Below are 15,695 nucleotides of genomic sequence, written 5' to 3'. Positions count from 1 at the left end.
GCCTGTTCTGCTCCCCACTCTGTCCCTGGTGAATCCTCTCACCCTCCACATCTCTGGCCTGTACCCCAGTTCTGTATGAATAAATAAATAAATCTAAAAAAAAAGTTGAATATTTTCTACTTCCCATTAATTCTAAAAGACTTTCATTTAAACTTAATGGGAAAAATTTCTCAGTCAACTTCCATGTTCGAGAAGGCATGCAGCTCTTTCCAAAATTCTTTCAGGTGGTGCACCACCAAAAGCATCTGGTTATCAAAGCTCGCCAAAGTATTTTCTGCTTTTCTAGGTTTCACTTTTGTGTGTTTCCCAATCCTTTGTGACGCCCACACGGAAGGGTGAGAAAATCAGCCACTGCCTAAGGGCTGCGGGCCTGGGCGGCGGGGCGTGCCCCGTTGACCACACGGATTGGGTAGTCCCGGGGGGGCGATCGCGGCATTCCCGCCAGATTTTTAATTTCCGAGCCCGGATCTCAGCTCTCTCTCCCGCTGCCTTTCCGAAAGCGAGTCTCCTTCCGGGAAAACCGTGAGCGCCAGCCATGGACCCACGTCGCGGAAAGGTGGACCAGGCAGCTTCGAAAAGTTCGAAAGCCAGAGCCGCCGCCCGGAAAACTTACGGGCTAGGTGCGACGGACTCCCAGGCCAAGCCCCCCGAGTCTCCGGCCACCCCTGGGGCCTCAGGGCTCGATGCTCCGACCTGCGACCCGACTGGGGAGTCTGAATCCCTGCCGAAGAAGGGCGCCCAGCACCCCCACACTGGTCGGCGAGTAAGCGCGCGGGGTGCTGGTGCCAAAAAAGCCCCTCTGCGCTTCCAGGACCCTCAGTCCCCGGGAGCTCCCGGCACCGTCTTCAGAGCACAGACCTGCGACCCGACGAGGGAGTCTGGATCCCAGCGGAAGAAGGGCGCTCAGGCCTCCGAGAATGGTCGACGAGTAAGTGCGCGGGACACGGGTGCCAAAAGGGCGTCTCTGTGCTCCCAGGACGTTCAGTGCCCGGGAGCTCCCCGCGCGGTAGAGATCGACGGGCCGGCTGTCTCCGCGGAGGGGCTAGAACCTGCAGGCGTCGGGGAGCCGGCCCTTCCGGCAGGCAGCTCTCGCAGCAGGGGAAGCGCGCGCTCCTCGGTTCGGGAACCGAGATCCCCGCCTGGGCCCACCCGGGTCCCCACGATCGACCCTCAGATCTCAGCTCCGGCTCTCGGCGGGAGGGAGGCGGCGGTTGGGAGCTGGAAGCTCCGGTCGGTTCTGGAGAAGTTGAAGCTGAACCGCCAGGAAATCTCAGCGGCAGCCGTGGTCGTGAATAGGGTCGTGGACCACCTGCTGCAGAGAATGCAGAGCCACGAGTCTGAGTTCAAAGGGGTGGAGCGGCTGTCCACCGGGAGCTACTACGAGCACGTGAAGGTGAGCTGTCCAGCACCGGCCCGCTGTTCCCAAAGCCTGTCTCTCCGTGACCCACAGTTCACGGTGCCTCACTTTCCTGAGTAACTCAGACTCTTGGTCCCTTGTGACCTGTAACAACACTTCGACATTTGTTCGTTCCTTTATTCCACTATGCACGCCACAAACTTTCAGCTTTACTTTTATGTTGGACGAAAATATGTTCATCCAACAACCAGCCAGCCAATATTGATTGTCACTTCTGTCAAGACACTGCTGCTGGGGAATTTCCAGTGTGAGATGCATTCACGCAAACCAACTCCTATTGAGTTTGTTTTACTTTTTTAAAAATAGTTTATTTATCATACAAGAGCTGGGGTACAACAGGCCAGAGGTGTGGGCCACAGGTGCAGGGAGTGAGAGGATTCACCAGCGGCAGAGCAGGGAGCAGAACAGGCAGATTCATGAAGTCCACTGCTGAGGGGAGCAGTGGGCGTGACAGGAGTGGTCTGCTGACTTAGATAAAACTGGAGCTGCCCAGTGGAGAGAGGATGGGAGGAAGTGGGGCAATGGATTATGGTGGAGGCCTGTGAATGCCTTTGTGTGGTGTGGTAGCATAGACTTGAGGAGGTGGGAGCCAAAGCTTCTGGATCACACACAGTGGTACAAATCAGTGTCACCTTAGTTAAAAAAACAAAACAAAACAAAAAACCAAAAACCTCATTATCCTTAGTCCTTAGGGTAAAAGAAAATTAAAACATTGGGCCTAATAGATTCTGACTTAAGTTTGTTCTGATGGAATCACTAGTGGTATTGAATATATCAACATTTGAGAGATTAGAATTATTTAATGAATAATATTTTCCAGTATACAGCTTCTATATACTGACATGGGTAAAGACCATGTCAGAGTTAAAGATAGACCAATAGATTTGAATGTAAAAGAAAGTGAACATTTATTTGGTATGGTTTGGATTCCCCATTGCAGCTAACCTTTCAAATACTATCACTGTTAGGTTCCAGGATAGTAACAAAGGAGAACAACAATCATCTGAAAAATATACTATGATACCCCTGTATTTTCTATCTACCACTTGGTATGAGAACAGAATCTCAATGTATTACAAGATATTGAGTGCAGAAATAGATGTAATAATGAGAACCTAGTGTTTTCTCTTAAGCAAAAAATTACATATTTTCACAAAATACCACTTTTCTTGATATTAGTTTTTTAGAAATGGTTCTTTTCCATAAATGGTCTTTATGTTTACATATGACAGACCAATGCTGTCTTTAACAAATTAATATATGTTTTCTCAGCTTTAATTTCTACTATACTATGTCAATAGAAATAAAAACATATTGGTGTCTTCAAAATAAATAAAATTGGATTTGAGGCTTTTGGTAAAAGGTTAGTCAAAATAAACTTCTTAGGAGTTTATTATGTGATTCCATATTCACACATTTCTCATTCATATTATTTTTTCTCATTCATATATTTCATTGTAATATTTTAAGTTCTAGGTGAAAACAGGTGTTAAAGCACTTGCTAGCTGTAGAGTTTGGACTGAGTGAAAAGATTATATAGAAATCACTTAACATTAGTAGTTTTATCCAGTGGCTCACATGATATTATTTATTTTTTTAGTTATTAAATGCAAACTTGTGGTAAAAATCAATGGGTTTAGAACCTAAAACTAAAATCAATAGCATTTTTGTATTTCTACTAAGTATTAATAGAGTTTAGGTAGAAATTTCAAGGTGAATGTTTTGGTAGCTTGGAAAATGTTCACAAGTATATGTTTCAGTGTCATTTATTCTTTATCTTAGATTTCTGCTCCTAATGAATTTGATGTTATGTTCACACTGAAAATGCCCAGAATTCAGCTAGAAGAATATTGTGACAGTGGTACTCATTACTTAGTGAAACTCAAAAGAAATCCTAAAGGAAATCCTCTGAGTGGGTTTTTAGAAAATGAAGTATTATCAGCTTCTAAGATGCTATCCAAATTTCGGGCAATCATTAAAGAAGAAATTAAAAACATTAGAGGTAAGAATTTTTATTTGAATCTCAAAGGTCTACTCGACCTACTAGCAGCTAACGTACACACTCCCTTGCTGACCTTTAAGCATCCCCTGCAATAGACTGTTGACCCATCCTTCCTTCCTTTGCTTTCAGTTTTCGTCTTGTACATTCAACATAAATGTTGGCTTTAGTTTGATCTCCACTGAATATTCACTGAATTGTGGCTGCCTGTGCTACTGGGTATTGTTTCTGCCTGTGGGATCTCCTCTTTGACCTTGTATGTATAACCCAAATTGCAGCGAGTGCTCTGAAGAACATGAACTGGGAGAATTGATGGTAGAGGATTGGAATGGGATTGCAGAACAAGGTCCTGAGGCAGAAAAGCACTTGGCAAACTCAAGAAAGAAAAAGAGACTCCTGTGGACAAAGGAAGAGTGATACCAATGAAGTTGGAGGGGTGACTGGGAACCAGAATCTGAGGATTTGTAGGTGCTGGAAAGGAGTTTAGATTTTATTCCATGTTCATTAAGAAGCCAGGTTATATTAGGAAATAGTGCTTGACTTTGAATTTCTCAAGTTTACAGTATTCTGTGGTTTTGTTCTATGGTGTATGGTTTTGCTTTTTATGGTTTCAGTACTTGTGGTCAACCATGGTCCAAAAATATTATGTACAATAATGTTTTGAGTGAGAGAGGGAGGTACCTCATTTGTTCAACTTTTCTTTCAGTATTTCAATTTTATCACATTATTGTGTTAATCTCTTACTATACCTAATTTATAAATTAAACTATTGTATGTATGAATAGAAAACCTTTTAGTATATATAGGGCATATAGTATATATATAGTTTATAGCATATATAGGTACACCTGTGGTTTTAGGTATCCACTGGGGTCTTGGAACACATGCCCCATGGAAAAACAGGAACTACTGTACTTCTGTGTAGAAGATAGTATAAGGAGAATATTCTGATAGTTCAGGTGAAAGATGGGGGTTGCTTAGCTGGGAGTGGAGGTGAAGTGCAGAGGATAGAGAGAAGCAGACACATCCACACTCTAGCACTGCTTACTTCTGGATTAGGTGTAGGGGTTCCAGCAGATGATTGAGTTAAAGAGTGTTTCCTGTTTTCTGGAATGGCCATCCATTCTGGGTTGATTGTGTCATTTTTCAAGGTGGGAGGGGCTGAGGAGGAACATTTTGGGGTATGAATGAAGACTTTAGTTTTGGATACATTAAGTTAGAGATTTCTATGGTACTGTGAAGTAAATGTATCACACATGTAGTTGGATATGAGTTTGAAGCCCAAGTGATAATGTTTGGGCTGCTTGTAACCATATAATTAGCACTGGGCATGATGAGATCACCAAGTCAAAGAATGTAGATTCATTTCTTTGTTAATTCAATAAATATCTATTGATCATCCATCAATGATCATTCATTCAATCAATATGTACCTGGTGTTCTAGGTGTTTGGAATTCATTCATGAACAAATAAATGAAGACCTCTACTCCCCCTACCTTATACTTAAGTAAGGACAGCCATGTTTAATAACATTTGGAAAAATATATATTGTGTATTAGCATGTAGTAAATGCTATGATGAAAGAATGTGGTAAAGTGAGGGGGATCACGGGATAGGGTTGGGGAAAAACTACAAAGTTAAGTAGCGTGGTAAGAAGAGATTCTATTAGAATTTGGGGAGAAGAGTAGGAGTAAAGGACAATGGCCATTTTGCAGAAGGAGTGGTGTTTAGAATCCAGAAAACCATTGGATTTGCTCTTTGGTTTGGTAGTTTCAGTGGGCTTACACTTAAAGAGAAAGGGCAGGGGTGCATTAGGGTCAGCATGAGGCGGCAACTCTTTAGAAAGGGTTTGACTGAGAAACAAGCAGAAAATGGGTTAGCATTGGAGAATAATCTGATGTCAAGTGGAGAGAGGTAGGTCTAGTTTAGAGAGGAAGATGCTGGAGTACTTTGTGTGCAGGGAGGGATGCTCCACTAAGAATGGGGAGGCCACTGATGTAATAGAGGGAATAACTGAAGGATCAGGGTGTTTGAGGTGAAAAGAAAGGGATTCAGGGACGATGTGTGATGATGGTTTTTAGGAGTAATAGGAGGAAGAAGCATATAATGGTTAAAAGCTAGACAGGTGCAAACATTATTTAGTGATGAGAAAATGAGGGTATTCTGTAGGATTTTCCTTTTTTCTAAATTTTCTTCTTGAGGTGCTGTCTTTTTTCACTGTAGGTCCTTCCAGAAGTCCTCTAGGAGTGATCATTAATACTGCTTGTCTACCCCAAGTTCCAAAATCACATCTAGAGGCCTTTCCCCAAATTTTGACCAGCATGGCCATTTGCCCAATAGTATCTCTAATTAGGTGTCCTGTGGGCTCCTAGATCTCTGTGTCTAAAATGGAGTTCCTGGCTTCTCTGCTAGTGTAAGGGGTTAAATCTCAGCATTATGAAGCTATCAGCAGCTACTGAGCATGAGTTTGACCCCCAGCCAGGGAGCTGACCCACATGGTGCAGCAAACCTCTCCTGTCTTGCTCACTGCTCCCCTCAGCAGTGTATTTCAGTCAATCCACCTGTTCTGTTCCCCACTCTATCTCATGAATCCTCTAACTCCCTGTTCCTGTGACCTACACCCCAGTTCTTGTATGCATAAGTAAATAGATCTTTAAAAATAAATAAAATAAAATGGAGTTCCACTAGGCATAATCTTTCTTCCTTTTGCTTTGTCTGCATTAGAGAATATAATCAACATCAACGATATCTGAGACCAAAATCATGGGATGACATCCGAGATTCATATCTCCTTTACCTCACATATTCAGTGCAAATACTAGTTCTGTTGATTTGAACCTCTTTCATTTCTACTTATGCCTAATTTTTAAAAATAAAAATTGTGTATACTTAAGGTGTACTCCACAAAGTTTTGATGTAATACCTGAAATGTTTAACACAATTAACCTAATTGACATCTCATACAGAACCTTTTTTTTTTTTTTTGGTGTGTGGGGAGTGCCTGATGCAGTCTCTTAGCAAATTTCCAGTATTCAGTGTGTAGAATCACACTATACATAAGGTTAGATACATGGACTTACCCTCCCTAAGTGTTTTATACCCTTTGACTAGTGTCTCTCCATTTCCCCAATTCTTTCTGCCCTGGTAACCACCATTATACTCTTTGACTTCATATGTGGATTTCTTTGACTTATAGTGGGGTTATGTTAATGAAACCACCATAAGTGACGATGCACTTAACTTATGAAACACTATAGCTTAGCCTAGCCTATTTTAACCATGTTCACAATACAGTATGGCAAAATCAACCACGAATGCCATTTTATTAAAAAGTGTTGAATTTCATGTAATTTATTGAATACTATTTGTTGTTTTGGCCTTATTTTTATTGAATACTGTACTAAAAGTGAAAAACAGAATGGTGTTATTTGATCTCATTGTATTTGACCTCACCATTAACATACACAGCTGAAAGCATTATTGTAAAGTTGAAAAATTATAAGTTAAGGGTGTATTTAGTGAGTAAACATTTATATTTGACTTTTTTAGATTCCACAATCAGGTGAGATCATGTAGTGTTTGCTTGCTGAGTAACTTATTTCACTCAGTATAATGACCTCCATGTTGTGGCAAATGGCAGGGTCTCCTTTCTTGAGGCTGAGTAGTTTCATTGTATATTATAAACTACCCTTAGGTTGTTTCCATATCTGACTAGTATATAGAGCTGCCATAAACATGTGCTGTTTCCCAGGCCCTATTGCTCAGTGCCTCTGTCTCAGCACAGAAGCCCACTATGGTCAGATCTATCCTGTGGTCTCCATTTCCTTTTTTTTTTTTTTCCTTTTTAAAGATTGATTTATTTGTGCATAAAAGAACTGGGGTACAGGACCCTCCCTGGTGGCGCAGCGAATTAAAGCACTGCGCTGAGAGTCTAGGGCCACTTCCGCATGAGTTCGATTCCCGCCTGCCCCGGAGGTGACCACATGGCGTGGCAGACCTCTCCTGACCTGCCCGCTGCTCCCCTCAGCAGTGTCCTTCGTCGATCTGCCTGTTCTGCTCCCCGCTCTGTCTCTGATGATGCCTCTCACTGCCCCTGCACCTCTGGCCTGTACCCCAGTTCTGTATGTATAAATAAATAAATCTTAAAGAAAAAAAAAAGAACTGGGGTACAGGCCAGAAGTGTGTGGGGTGAGAAGATTCATCAGAGACAGAGTGGGGAGCAGAACTGGCAGATTGATTGAAATACACTGCTGAGGGGATCAGCGTGTGAGGCTGGAAAGATCTGTCCACACACTGCCCTGCCAGCACCATCTGGGTCAGCTCCCCTGCTGGGGATCTAATTGGAGCTGTGGCTGAGGGGAGCTTAATAGTGCTGCATTTTAACACCTTGCCCAACCAGGGAGGGCCTTCCCTTTCCCTTCTCCTCATCATTGCGCTGTACACCTCTCTTCTCGCTGACACTCATTTGAACTTCTGTTTAGGTTGTCTCCAAACTGCCATCTATAAATTTAAAGAAAAATTTAATTGTAAATCTCAGTCTTCAGAGACCCCTCAATATATATTCCAGACAGTGTTGGTAATGCTCATCCTCACAAGTTAGGTACAGTTACACATTTTGCTTTGTGGTCAGTTTATATTTTAGAAGTGATCTAACATTTTACTCTTAGCACTTTATAGGTCCCCAGCTGTGTGTTACCAGAGAAAATTGGATCAATAAACCTTTTCTTGCCTTTTATACATTTCAACAGATACCAATATCACTGTGGAGAGGAAGAAGAGGGGCAGCCCTGCTGTAACACTTCTTATTAGAAACCCTGAGGAAATATCTCTGGATATAATCCTGGCTTTGGAATCAAGAAGCAGTTGGCCAGCTTGCACCCAGCAAGGCCTCCCCATCAAAAACTGGCTTGGAACCAAAGTTAGGCAAAATCTAAGACAGCAGCCATTTTACCTGGTACCCAAGCATGCAAAGGAAGAAAATGGTTTTCAAGGTATTTGAATGTGGACATTAAAGACATACAAAAGAGATATTAATATGGTATACTAGGGCAGTAAAAGATCAGCTGATGGTGTTAGCTTTCCAAGAGTCATCCAAGCTGAATGGTCTACATTATGGTAGGCCTTTATGGGTGGGTGGGCCTAATACCCTTAAGGTGAACGTGGGGTCTGTGATGGGTGCTTATTTCTCCTCTGTTCTCTGTTAACCATAGCTAATTTCCATTTCCCATCGTTCCAGTCTACATTCAGACAGGCTTCCCTATAACTGTGTGTGTGTGTACATGCGCCCATGTGTGTTTGCGACACATTAGCAATAAAAACTTGACTACATTGGTGGTGTATATAACACCAACTTTAACTTTTCATGTTCCAAACATTTTGCCATGAAATTCATGGTATCACAGCTATATGTGTATGTGTGTGTGTGTGTGTATTTAAAATATTTATTTATTTATGCATACAGAACTGGGGGTACAGACCAGAGGTGCAGGAGTGGTGAGAGGATTCACCAGAGACAGAGTGGGGAGCAGAACAGGCAGATCTACGAAGTACACTGCCAAGGGGAGCAGCAGGCGAGCCAGGAGAGGTCCACTGTGCGCGGTGTGCATCACCTCTGGGGCCAGGATTGAACTTGCACTGAAGCAGCTGTGCTAGCTTGCAGTGCTGTGTCCTAACCTGCTGCGCCACCAGGGAGGGCCCTAAAATGACATTTTTTTTTTTAAAGATTTATTTATTTGTGCATACAGAACTGGGGTACAGGCCAGAGGCTCAGGGGCGGCGACAGGCTTCACCAGAGACAGAGTGGGGAACAGAACAGGCAGATCGACGAAGTACACTGCTGAGGGGAGCAGCGGGCGGGTCAGGAGAGGTCTGCCACGCCATGTGGTCACCTCCGGGGCAGGCGGGAATCGAACTCATGCGGAAGTGGCTTTAGATTCTCAGTGCTGGGCTTTAACCCGCTGCGCCACCAGGGAGGGCCTAAAATGACATTTTTTAATGAAGGAATTCTTTTAAATATTGTGTTACTTATAAATTGGTGCTTTTGGTAAATTATTTTCCTATTTTTGTTTTGCAAATTAAGAAGACACATGGCGACTTTCCTTCTCTAACATTGAAAAAGTTATTTTGAACAATCATGGACATTCTAAAACATGCTGTGAAAGTAAGGGAATGGAATGTTGCAGGTAATGTCTATATTTTGTTAAATGTTGAAATACTTATGGGGCGTTTTATCTTCATTGTGTCCCTAGTTTAACCCTGAAGATGATTATTGCTGAGTTGTGGGGCCAGTGCATAAGTGACTTGATTTGGAGTACTGACAGGAGGGTGTGCATGAAGCCAGGGGAGCTAGGTCCAGAGGATCAAGGAAAGAGAAGACAAGGCAAGGGAGCATAATCCTGAATCTGGATCCGATAGCTATGTAAAATAGGACAGATAGAGGTTGTAGGCACTAGCCATTACTGGTCATGACAGTTGGATATGCCTTAGTATTCTGGTTGTTAAAATGTAATGAATATTCATGTCATAGGATGAAGGGACAAAGGGTCACTCTTAGTGGGCACTAGTGCCTATTTTGAGATGGTAAGATTGTATTCAAAAGCAGGACTGACTAGCTAAACTTGAAACAACACTAAGAGATAGGTAATTCTGTTTTGTTTTAAGTAGCATACATACCACAAAGAACTGAGATCAAAAAGGAATCATTTGAATTTCTAATGTCTAGTATAAGGATCACAAAAATTTAAAGTTAAGAAAAGTATGTCCACTGTGCAGCTACAAGAGGTTCTTTAAGGCTTCATATGCAGGCATTGAAGCAAGCATTAAAAGTATATTGCTGCTAAGGCTAAATAATTTTACAAATATTAAAATTCTGTCAAATCTTAAATGACTGGGTAAATAATGTAAATATTTGCAGCCTAGTAAAATAAAACCATTTTATACAAGTTAAAATTATTCTGGGTATTGGGTAACTGGATGGGCTAAATATAAGTATCTGTGAGTCTCATGTGTTGAATTCTGATAGGAAAAAAAGAATGAGGAAGAGGGAAGAAGTATGTTTTTGGGACTCAGCATACATATTTGTCTATTGGATTACAGCACTTTATATGTTCTGGGAATATAGATTCATATATCTTCAAATGATTTGTCACTCTTTTCCTACTGCTAAAGTGCCATCCATCATAGTCCATTGGATCTCCTCCACCCTTTACTGCATTTCTGCAGTTGGATTCCAAGGGTTTCTGTTCCTTTGCAAAGCATATACTTTTTAATGTTTTAGAGTGACTCTATAATTATATCAGAGTGACACTATAATTACATTATGTTATTTATATATATTTGCATCTCTTATGTGTTTATTGTATATTTTTTTAAAGATTTATTTATGCATACAGAACTGGGGTACAGGCCAGAGGTGCAGGGGCGGTGAGAAGCTTCACCAGAGACAGAGTGGGGAGCAGAACAGGCAGATCCACGAAGGACACTACTGAGGGGAGCAGCGGGTGGGCCAGGAGAGGTCTGCCGCACCATGTGGGTCACCTCCCAGGCGGGTGAGGATCAAGCTCATGCTGAACTGGCTTTAGCCTCAGTGCTGTGCTTTAACCTGCTGTGCCACCAGAGAGGGTTTATTGTATCATTATGTTTTTCATGTAAAATGCATAAAGCTCTTTGTGGAATGAAGTAGGTTGTAAATAAAAATAAATGGTTTTCTATTTTATTCAACAGGAAAAAATGCTTAAAACTAATGAAATGTCTTTTAGAACAATTGAAAAGCAAGTTTGAAAACCGTAAAGAACTGGATAAATTCTGTTCTTATCATGTGAAAACTGCCTTCTTTGACCTGTGTACCCAGTGCCCGCAGGATGAACAGTGGCACTCCAGAGACCTAGAACTCTGCTTTGATAGATGTGTGGCATACTTTCTTGAGTGCCTTAAGGAAGGACAGCTTCAACATTATTTTATTCCTAGAGTCAATCTATTCTCTCAAGAACAGATTAACAAAATAAGTAAGGATTTTCTCTTAAAGCAAATTGAATATGAAAGAAACAATGGATTTCCAATTTTTGATGAATTTTGAAGGTTTAATTTTAAAAATGACCGTGTTAAGGAAGTTTGCTATAGCAGTGATTGACCAAATGAATGTAAATCATTATTTCTCTCTTAGTCTGTTTTAGTAAACTAATCAAGTAGAAAGGACTGGCTAGGCGAGGAAAGAAATTAGCTACGGAACAGGAAAAAGTATTTAAAACCTAAAATCTTTACCAGATTGGAATGAAAAGGACAAAACATATATCACCTTAATTAAGTTCATAAAGCACTTATTAAACACCAGTTCTTACATAGCACATAATGTGCAAGAAACAGTATTAGAAATAACTCTTGCATCCATATATTTGGAAGGTTTTGTTCAATGAACAATATTTTGAAGTCATATCCTGTCATATATGTTAATAGGTAAAAAGGAAATGAAAAATAAGTTGGATATTCATATTTTATAAGATACTACATGGTATTTAATACTAACGTAAATTTAATATAAAACATAATTTATTTTTTTAAGTAACACTTTTATATCTCCAACATGTCCTCAAATAATGTCATTTTGTCCTAAGCTTCATGAGCAAAAATGTTCCCAGCCAACATTAAATGAAAGGACATTGAGGACATACTTTCAAATTGCTAAAGTTGCAGTTTCCAAGACACTATTGATGACATTAAATGGCGATTTTCTGTATGTTTGAATAGGTGATAACATCCCTGGTATAAAAATCAGAACAAGCATGGAATAAAATGTCACTCTTTCTCCTTTGTGTTATAGCTGTATTCAACCTACAGGTAACTGTTATTTTTTCCCTACACATTTTGCACACTTCATTGGTTACTTTATGCTTTTCGCATTGTTTTGTAATTCTTTATATAATTTGGGAAACCTTCTTCCAATATGTGTGCTGTCATCATCTTAAGTGATTCTTAATAAACAGTTTCAAGATTTTAATGTAATTGAATTTATCAATCTTTTCTTTTATGGTTTGTGCATGTTTTGAATCTTAACAAGCTGCTATGATTGAACATACTAAGAGAGAAAAAGGTAGCCATTGAGAGGAAATTAATGATAAATAGAAAAACATGGCATAGTAAAAAAATCCAAGTGACTTTTAATTCCAGGAAAAAAAATGAATGTATTCAAGAGAAAAATAATAACAGTCTAATTGGAGAGTATTGCAAATCTATAAGTATTTATGAAACTAAAGTACTGATTGACTATTAAGTAAAATTATGATTAATTATTTGGAGAGAATAAGGCAACAGGCTGAGTACTTGTATGGTCATGGTCGTGGTGATTGGACTGTATTTATTTCATCTTGTAACATAAGTTAACATAAGCTTAGTGGCTTAAAACAACACACATTTTTCAGATTCAGTGAGCTAAGATTCTGGGCATGGCTATTTAGGTTTCAACCAAGATGTCAACTGGAGTCGTGTTATCATCTGAGTCTCACGTAGAGGATTCATAATTGTTGGCAATGTTCATTCTTTACAGTTTTCAGACAACTTTAGTTTTTGACTAAAAACCGGAGGATTTCCTTAGCTTCTAGAAACTGCCCAGAACTGAAGTTCATTACTAAGTGATCCTCCCAACACTGGCAGGCCACAAAGTGGCAGCTCACTTCAAAGTCAGAAAGGGAGTGAGGGTCTCCAACAGTTTTATGTAGCACAATTACATATCAAAATCATATACCTCTCATCCCCCTTACCATATTTACATTTTTGGAAAAAAATCATAGTTCCCTGCTATGTTCAATGGTGCGGTACTAGTTTAGTAAACTAATTAGGGGAAAACCATTGCCCATTTAGACCACTTTCATTTCTGACACCACCTGCAGTTTCAGAAGGATTCCCTCAATTAGTCTCAGGCTTGATAATTCACTGGAATAACACAGGACTCAATGAAAACTGTTCTAGTCATGGTTATAGTTTATTGGAGTGTAGGGTTATGGATTAAAATTAGCCAACGGAGAAAGCACATAGAACAGAATCTAGAAGAGTAGCAAACCAAGAGCTTCTTTTTTCTATTTTTTTTTTAAAGATTGATTTATTTGTGCATACAGAACTGGGGTACAGGCCAGAGGCTCAGGGGTGGCAAGAGGATTCACCAGAGACAAAGTGGGGAGCAGAATAGGCAGATCGATGAAGTACACTGCTGAGGGGAGCAGTGGACGGGTCAGGAGAAGTCTGCCTCGCCATGTGGTCACCTCTGGGGCAGGCGGGGATCAAACTCATGCGGAAGTGGCTTTAGCTTCTCAGTGCTGTGCTTTAACCTGCTGTGCCACCAGGGAGGGCCTCTTTTTTCTATTCTTTAAGAAGGTATCAATGTATGACAATAGCATAGACTGTATGCCAGCCAGGGAAATTCACCTGAACCTCAGTGTCTAGGATTTTAACTGGGGTTCAGTGGATGGTTGCCCACATCTCTAACCTCAGCCTCTATTCCCCTAGAGATTAGACATAGAAGCTGATACGGTATGACCCAAACCTACCACCATAAATCATATTGGTATATTACAAGGGTTTAATGATTGCTTCCCAGAAGCCCAGAGCAAAGGCAAGACCTCACTGAGTTAGTAAAATCCTCTAGACTACAATTGGTGGTGGGAATTTTATGGGGTCTACACCTGAGAGGAGAAAGCATACATTCTACAAAAAGGAAGAATGATGTAAAAAATATATAAAATAAAATAAAATACTACTTAGACATGAACCCAGGTAGATGGCAATCATGGGACTTCCCCTAAGAATCTGACCATCACAGACATGGAATGATGGTGGGAAATCAATAGATAGCAAATTTGAAAAATCAAGAAAGTGAAAATAGAAGCATGGTATTTAGAAATGGCTAAAAAGGTAAATGCCTCTTGTGAATGGAAAATAAAGAATAGAAGGTTTGAGGACTACTGGAGTACTTTTTTAAAATAAGTTTTATAGAATAATTTGACTCTATAATGCAGGCATATAGAATTTTTGATACAAAGGAAAACACTGAAAAGGAATGTAACCATCATGTGTTTGTGTTTAAATGTAAATAAAATGAGATGATAAAGGTATAACTAATTATATACAAATATAAATATTTGCCTAAGTGATATATACTACTAAATATAACTATCACCTATGAAACAGGAAACTATATACAAAACTGTAAGAAAAGTTGGCGTATGTGGTTAATCAAAGAAGCTTTCATGGAAATGAAAGTATTTCCTAATGTATATTTTAGCATGGAGCTATATCCTAAAATTTAAGAAATAGCTATTGCATATTTTGGTCCCATGAAGCCCCTTTTACTGTTTTATTTCCAAGTAGAAATGTAAACATGTTGAAAAGTACCCCAAGTAAAATATATAGCAGACAAAATTAAAAGGCTATTCAGAAATAGATCAGCTTATTTTTTTAATCATACATATTTATTTATTTTGTTAACAATATCTATTCCACTACCATTACATTATCTGAATATACTTTAAATCCTTTAAAGGCTGATCTTGATACAGCAACAATGCAGGAGACAAACTTTACTTTTTAATTAAAAAAAAACAGTAAAAAGTGAAAAAATCTTAAATGCTACTAATTCTTAATATCCAAGAAAAAATGTTAAGTTTAAATACTTTTGATTTTATTAAAGAAAGTACAAAACATCAAATCCTACATTTTAAACACTATTATTTTAAGAATCAGTTGCCTCTTCATACTGCTACCATCTTCCAAATACTTCCATATATCTTAAATTATGTATTTCTAAAAGATATTGAATTCTGAAAAATAAGTAGAAAAATTTAAATTGCTATTTCCAAATTTCAAAACATTTTTAGTGTGATAAAATATACATAACTAATTTATCATCCCAACTGTTTAAATATACAGTTCTCTAATGTTAAGATTTACAATGGCTGTAGAACAATCTCCACAACTTTTTCATCATGAAGAACAAACTCTACCCACTAAACCTCTCCCAAGTTCTCCCCTCCCACCAGCTTCTGGCAATCACTACTTGTCTATGAACTGATGCCTCTTTCTAGGTACCTCATCTAAAAGGAATCAAAGTATTAGCGTTTGTAGCTGGCTTATTTTATCTAGCATAATGGCCTCTAGGTTCAGCAATGTTGTGTCAGCATTTCTTACACACCACTTAGTTTGTCTGTTTAGCCACTGGATACTAACCTGGGTTGCCACCTTGTTTGGCTGCAATTAATAAAGCTGTTTTGAAAATGGGCATACAAATATCTGAC

At 39.6% G+C, this 15,695-nt stretch overlaps 1 protein-coding gene across 1 annotated transcript; it reads left to right on the top strand.

Moving 5' to 3' along the window:
- Positions 1 to 535: 535 nt before the first annotated feature.
- MB21D1 (Mab-21 domain containing 1) lies at positions 536 to 11,491 on the top strand. The gene is made up of 5 exons (XM_004674048.1): positions 536 to 1,393; positions 3,200 to 3,419; positions 8,166 to 8,408; positions 9,497 to 9,599; positions 11,140 to 11,491. Exons 1-5 carry the CDS (start codon positions 536 to 538, stop codon positions 11,489 to 11,491), a joined length of 1,776 nt encoding a protein of 591 aa, XP_004674105.1.
- The last annotated feature ends 4,204 nt before the right edge of the window (positions 11,492 to 15,695 follow it).

The sequence above is a fragment of the Condylura cristata genome, unplaced genomic scaffold (assembly GCF_000260355.1).
Source record: "Condylura cristata isolate star-nosed mole 26May11 unplaced genomic scaffold, ConCri1.0 scaffold00001, whole genome shotgun sequence".
In the NCBI taxonomy this organism is placed as follows: domain Eukaryota; kingdom Metazoa; phylum Chordata; class Mammalia; order Eulipotyphla; family Talpidae; genus Condylura; species Condylura cristata.
Note: the sequence above shows the minus strand (reverse complement) of the source record. Positions and strands in the feature narration are given on the sequence as shown.

Excerpts from the sequence above, each read along its gene's own strand:
- MB21D1 (XM_004674048.1), top strand. The coding sequence starts at position 536 with ATGGACCCACGTCGCGGAAAGGTGGACCAGGCAGCTTCGAAAAGTTCG. Across the intron at positions 8,409-9,496 it reads GGAAGAAAATGGTTTTCAAG|AAGACACATGGCGACTTTCC; the intron begins GTATTTGAATGT and ends TTGCAAATTAAG. Across the intron at positions 9,600-11,139 it reads AAGGGAATGGAATGTTGCAG|GAAAAAATGCTTAAAACTAA; the intron begins GTAATGTCTATA and ends TTTATTCAACAG.